The sequence below is a fragment of the Aureobasidium melanogenum genome (assembly GCF_000721775.1).
Source record: "Aureobasidium melanogenum CBS 110374 unplaced genomic scaffold scaffold_88, whole genome shotgun sequence".
NCBI classification, from domain to species: Eukaryota; Fungi; Ascomycota; class Dothideomycetes; order Dothideales; family Saccotheciaceae; genus Aureobasidium; species Aureobasidium melanogenum.
In genome coordinates this window covers 1-6695 of record NW_024470140.1, presented here as the reverse complement: position 1 = coordinate 6695, position 6695 = coordinate 1, and the positions used below count along the sequence as shown (strand labels likewise).

The window sequence follows — 6695 nt, the reverse complement described above, 5'->3', positions numbered from 1 at the left end:
GATGCCAATGCACACGCGACATTAGAGGACATCCTAACGCACTGGCTCGGAAAGTCGGGGCTAGACTCCACGCTTGCGCAGCCTATTGTCCCAATCAACAACAGTGGTACCCCTCAGGTGTTCGATAGTGTCCGGCGGGCAAGCGATTTCAAAAAATCAAGTGTGGCGATCTCCAAATTGAATGCTGCGATCGCTCAATTCGAAGAGCTCATTGCTGATCTTGACTTCATCAAAAGCTCGCTACAGGCGTCTAGGGCGCAAGCCGTAGCTGTCATGGAAACTTCTCGGAGACGTGTCATTGCGTTCGTCAACACCTGAGTTATTGGCCATCACTCCACCAAGTGATGATCCCAGTCTTTATCGATGTTGTGATTGCGGGTGACTGAGGGCTAAAAGTTGCTTGACTGCATTTGAGAATCAACTTATAGAGCAACAGCATTTGAAACTCTTAGAATAGTATGGATGAGACGATGGAGATCTAGTCAATATGTGTATATCGAGTACCAATCATTTGATGCTCTCACTCCTGTCGTGAAGACTCGAAGTCGGACAAGAAGAGGATCGCCATAAGCGTCGAGAAGTCTTGTCCCTTTCCTCTGTAGTTTAAGCATAAGCCTGCGAAGTGGGCAGACTATGTGAGTAGGATTTGGCTGTCTCTGAGGACATGATTTTCAAATTTTCATTGTACCGCCTATCGCAGATTCCAGCGTGACAAGTCAGCACTAATTTTGAATTTACGAACCAGTTCAACACGTTGCACATTCAATAATTTTGTTTCAGACCTTCTATTGTGATGCAACATCGCTATATGACTTTGTGGCGTGGTCTCATCACCTGCAATGACGGAAATACTCAGTTGCCGTATCCGTAGATGGTGCCTACGAACCAAAGTCAGTGACCTCGTAAGAACAAGCGAAACGGCGTGATCACTCACGGCCTTGACGCTTGAGGGCATGAACGACGTCAAGTTCAGTGACAGTCTTGCGTTTGGCATGTTCGGTGTATACAATGGCGTCGTAGATTACACTTCTGAGGAAACTTTTGAGAACACTACGGGTCTCCTCGTAGATCATGTTGGATATACGCTTGACGCCACCACGGCGGGCCAAACGACGAATGGAGGGGTTTTTGATGCCATTGATTGTATCGCGTGGGATTTTGCGGTGCCGTTGAGCGTCATGATTACCAAGACCATTGCCACCTTTTCCATGCTGACTCTGAGCTTTTACCTTCTTTCTGACGATTTTTCCATCTTTATCTCTCGTACACATGTCGCCCAATCTGTCTTTCGGAAAGGAAATATTAGCATAGCTTTCGAGGCTCGAACACATTGGTCCACATCTGACAATGGCTTGACGATGTGAAGAGTCAACTGCTCAGGGAACCAAGAGATGTGTTTACTGTGACAGAAAAGACGGAACTATCACATTTCTGAAGGGAACGAATTGGCTCACTTAGTGTTCCCGTTCTAGCCATGTTCCTAAAGTCGCTGGAACTGAACATGAGGTGTTTGTTCCTCGAGACAACGTGTAAGTGATGATTATTGACAGTATCAGAAGCGGCGGGCGACTGAAAGTTGCGATACTCAATGGACGTGTCGACGGACGAAGGTGAGCAGCATGAGGGCTTGAAATATACGAGTGGTGACAAAGACTACGAGCGTTGGTAGTGAAGAACAAGTAGACGAAGTCCTGTCTTGGGAGAAGGAACTCATGAATGCATGACCACTTACGCTATCGTCCTTGTCACACGTGCTCGGCGCGTGTTCTCCGTAGACCAAGTCAAGTCGCATGGCCATGCCGCAACGTAATGCATACTCCCAGCTGAGTGTTGTATAGTCTGCTAGTGATAGTGCCACAACTGTTGGTCATTTCGCTGACGAAGATCCACCTATCAGTCAGGACAGATAGTAGATCGGTGATTTTTGATCTGCCAATGGTGCAAGGATTAGTAGCCATGTAGTATCACCAAAGCCTTTGGTGACCAGACGAGCTGTACAATAGTGCACTCGTTGCGGCAACCTACAGGGTCATGTCTCTTCTGCTGGAGCAGATGCTTGCAGTCTGCCAGAGTTTCGGCAACGCAACACCATGAACACAGTAGAGACGCAAAGACTGAGACGCAAAGACTCTCGCCACCAATTGCTAGCCATAGATATTCACTGCCGTATAGCTCACGGCAACCCGCCCTCTTCCTCTTATGAGAAGTCGTACAGCCCTTGCTTCTACCACCCGCTTGACATGCAGGATTCCAAGGCAGGTCAACGTCGACGATGATCTTGACGAAAAGGCGAGGTTCCTGTTTCCGGTAGAAAATGCTCTGTTGCAGGCCCGAGGCTATAGGTGGACTGTAGCTGCCCCCAGCTAGTCGATGGAACATAGCCGGGACGCGGATCACTCCGAGGAGGAAGGCTGGCCTAGAGAAGGTCCGGATGACGAGGCGTCGAAAGGTTGGACCGGATGGAGATGATTGGCCGGGAAAAAGAATCGAGTCGACGCTAACGAGACAAAGAACGACTCGGTTGGTCAAGTTCGAGTGGTAACGACGGGCTCGTTCATGACTATGCCTCCCTATGCAATGCTTCATACAGACTCAAGGACGCGCTCTGTCTCTAGCTCTTGATTGGCACCACACAAACAGACCCCGGTCATATCGTCGGGCGCACTGGTGCGTTGCGAGAATGTTCAAGGTGATCCTATCAGGTAGGTTTTTCAGGACCGAATGCGTCTAGGCTTCTGAATGGTGTGGGATGCTTGCGGTGTGTCGAAGCGACACGACGGCTGTCAGATCAGCTCCAGATTTCCGGGTACGCAAGTTTCGGTGCATGTAAGATAAGTCTGCATCCTTCAATGCGCTTGACAGCCAGAGGAGTCTGTGTTGTAGGTGAGTCGAAAGCGACGATGAGACCGAAAGCGTCGTTGTTCGGACGTGTGCGATGGTGCTGAGGGAAGCGGGCGCCGTCTGAGGCAAGGCGCTAGCCCAACGCAGACAGGCACAATTGCGGCCCCGCAACAAGCTGCACCAGATCCGACTCGCGCAACACCTGCGATTGATGGCTGAACGGAGAAGTGGACTGCCCAAGGCGGATAACGTTTGTCATTTGCAGCTTGATACTTGCGTGCCGTTCTTGTTCAGTTTTGTATCTCACCTTGATAGACGCCCACTCAAATGATGCAAAGTGTAATATTCCAGGCACAAGTTGAAAACATCTGTTTATAAGCGCCCGCATTGCTCTAATTTTCACCAATCCGCTCATCCACTTCCGACCGCTGATGAGTAGGCCTTCCCACAACAAAAATCTTGTGGAGAACAACTCGACCAGACCAAGCGACAAGTCACATACGTACAAGCCTCAGCCTACAACTATGCTGGCGAACCTGGTATTGTCGGCATGGAGGCTGGCACTGATGACTTCCTGAAGGAGATTCGGTCTATTCACCTCCTGTCTTACTCACTGCGCAGCCTATCGTCTATAGTGTTGATCAACATAGAATCGTTTGTGCCTGTACACCAAAAAAACACCGAGTCGGAAGAAAAGCTTTAGCATTCTCGCGTCATCTTCGTCCTCGAGACTATTTGGCTTGGCCGATCCTCGCATGGTGCAAAGATGTCACTCTTCGGGAGCCGTCGTCTTTCTCTCCGTGTCGTCTAGTTCAGTTACCTCTCCGTCAAATGTTAGCCTAGCCAGCCACCAAGCACAGTTGACTGTCTCCTTCTGAGTTTTCATCGTTGCAGGATCGTAGTATGCCGCACAGAAGCAGGCTCGACAACAGACTTTGCAACTGTTCCACTATCCAAGAGTAACACACAAACCTTTTTCACTGGGTATAATTCCTATCAGGAGTGCGAGACTACCTCAGGTGGCAGGCAGCACCTTTGACCTACTAACGGACAGTCGAGAGGAGTCTATACACATCGCGAAGTGAAGACAAGAATGTGTCGGATTAGAACAAAATAGTTAGCAATGCGCTCAATAGCTTGCGGAAACCAATCATCCTTGCTGCGATATTTGACGTGTCGAAACAAAGCCACACTCTGCATACGTCCCCGACTATTTAAGTTCGCCCTTCTTTCCTACTTGCCAACCATGGACTTTAGTCATCTCTGTCAGTGTTTTTGGTGGACCCACTGAACTTCACCTTAGGTTTATATTGGGATAAGAATCACGTGCAGTGATATGGCAACAGTTGAAGACACGTGTCATGCAACACTTTGCATAGTTGCGCCCACTGGTGTTTTCTTCCATGAAACAGACTCTGTCTTCCAATACTAGAACGACCCAGGGACCTAAGAGGTTCCAGTCTCAAATCAGCTTCTAAGTAATCTCGCGGCTATGCTCGTAGATAGCAGAATCTTTTGTTCACAAGTACCCGTGGGCAAAGTCCTCTCGAAACGAATGGAACTGACAGAGAGTCTGGAGCGAATTCAAATTTGTCCGACATACTTTGTGCTCATAAGGAGTGGTTGTTCGAAGAAAGTAGCACCTCTTATCATCCGCTGTTCCTCTAGACAGTGGCGTTGACGTCCTACATCACTCAATGCTATGCTCGCTGCTTGGTCACACGACGCTCAATGATTGTGCACAGATGCACAAGCTGCTCAGTGCTCTGAACGATCTTCGGCGGCAGGCTTAGTTGTATTCTCCACGACAAGGCCAGGTCGAGCTACGCGCTTGTCGAGATCCATCTTAATGGGAAGAATCTTCCACGCACGCTTCACAAAAGATCTTCGAGTAAGATCCGAGGAGTAAATCTCTGAAAGAGCATTTGGTTCTTTGACTGATGTTGAGACCTCCACTAATTACGGTCAGGATCAATGGGACAGCGATTGCTGGAGATATACTTACCGGTCCGAGTCATTGGAGTCTGGCTGTTGTACAGTGGAAGAATAGGTGCATGAGTAAGAGCTTCAACCGCGTCCTCTTCAACTTGAGCTTCTGCAGAACTGCAGTTGCTTATCGCGAAGAAGACCACAGCAATTTGGAAAAAGAGTCGCATCTCCGAAATAGTATGGTTTGACGGAGATGATGAGCCTCTAGTCAAAGCGATGTGATGTAGCTGACCGAAAACTCCTCTCCAGATGCCAGTGTGATTTCGCAATGTCTTTCTTCGGGTACATGAGAAGTTTTATAGAGCGTGTGGATCTGGAATTCAGCCTGATGCACGATAAGTCGTAATATTCGCTTGGCTGGCTCGAGGAGTTGTAATCTATCTGTGATAAGATTACTCACCAGGTAAGTCGTCGAAAGCCTGGATTACAGAGCAAGGATTTTTCTGCAACGGGAAATATGCTTGCAAACAGGTATGCCTTTCCTAGAGATGATGTTCGTGTTTCCAAAATCAAGACAATTCATGATGAGTTTCGCAGATGGTTATCAAAAGACTGCCGGTAAAACCGACACTAACACGATTTGCTGTGTTCAAAATTGAACAGACTCGAATACAGCATACGCATCTTGAACTGTGGGAATGTGCCGTGGACAAAGGGCGCATTCATCAGAACAACGTTCGAATACCTCTCCAACTTTCTAAGTAGACTCGCTCCTCCAACCATACATATCAACAGCCTTCTGTTTTCCATCGCAGGCTCTAGGAGACGTCCATACGCGGGAGCTTAGAAGCCAAATCGAATATACTTTCCACAGTCCTGAAACTATCGTCGCAACCCGGCGAGACATGTTTATGAACAAACAGACGCTGCTTGTATTTGAGTCTAGCAATGTTCAATCTCGACTGGGCCATGTTCAGTTGGTAGGACATTAATTTCGTCTCCGAATTGAAGCCTAGTGACTGAAGTCCGACGACTCTGGTTTCAAACTCCTTATTCATCAGTAGATGTTCTTCTTCACGAATCGACCTGTTGATCTGTTCATATTCGGTTGCTGATTCTTCATCGATCTTGGACATTGCGTTTGAAATGTAATGCCCGACTATCGAAAGATCATCGAACTTTGAGACGAAGAATCCATCGAGAGGCAAATGAGGACGCTGCAGGTTATGCAGGCTAAAATTCAGCATCTGGTGGGGTGGATAGTTGGAGACAACGACGAGATCGCGGTAGGCTTTCAAAGCGCGCTTTCTGGCGTCCTCAGCAGCCTCAAATAGCACGAGGAGTTGCTTGGCTGGCGACTTCTCGTCAGGCATCTCTGGTCTGAAGCGGGCGAAGTTGTTGGGGGAACGTCTATGAAGTGGATCGCAAAGGGCTCTCAGCGTGTTGTGATTCGTACCTGCGCGGGCTCCTAATTGAATGAGGTCTTCTTGATGTTTCCGAGTCCATCTCAGGAAGAGATCTTTCGCGATGCCATGAGCTGGAAGAGCCTCATAGTCGAAGAACTTATCTTGAATGTAGCCAATGGTAGCACCGATGATACCGAGATTCTCTGCCAGTACATGAGTCGAATCCTGGTGGGCTGTCTCACTAGAGGTTCCATCGTCGGTATCTGAACCATAGTCAGATGCGCAACTTGAAGTTGGTTCTTCCTCGATACGCATCATGGTGTTGAATATCTGAGAGTGATGTTCGACACCCAGCTTCAGTGCTCGCAAGGCTAGATATTTGTGGCTTCAGAAAAGACTAGAATTACTTGTAAGTCTCGTGATCATTATGTGAGTATGCAAGCTGGTGTGCCGTGATGGGTGGACGTGGTATGACAAACACAGCAGCTCGATGATGGTGCGGCTATCAGCCGCACAGTA

The 6695-nt window shown here is 48.3% G+C and overlaps 2 protein-coding genes across 2 annotated transcripts; both read right to left on the bottom strand.

The window, feature by feature from the left end:
* Positions 1-852: 852 nt before the first annotated feature.
* M437DRAFT_89376 (histone-fold-containing protein) lies at positions 853-1271 on the bottom strand (the record flags this gene model as incomplete). The annotated part of the gene is made up of 2 exons (XM_041029041.1): positions 853-878; positions 935-1271. The coding sequence occupies 2 exons, from the start codon at positions 1269-1271 to the stop codon at positions 853-855; spliced, it is 363 nt and encodes a 120-aa protein (XP_040874518.1).
* A 3328-nt stretch (positions 1272-4599) lies between these two features.
* M437DRAFT_70757 (uncharacterized protein) lies at positions 4600-6143 on the bottom strand (the record flags this gene model as incomplete). Its single annotated transcript, XM_041025564.1, has 6 exons — positions 4600-4796; positions 4847-4944; positions 5063-5155; positions 5231-5249; positions 5406-5588; positions 5636-6143. 6 exons carry the CDS (start codon positions 6141-6143, stop codon positions 4600-4602), a joined length of 1098 nt encoding a protein of 365 aa, XP_040874517.1.
* Between the last annotated feature and the right edge of the window lie 552 nt (positions 6144-6695).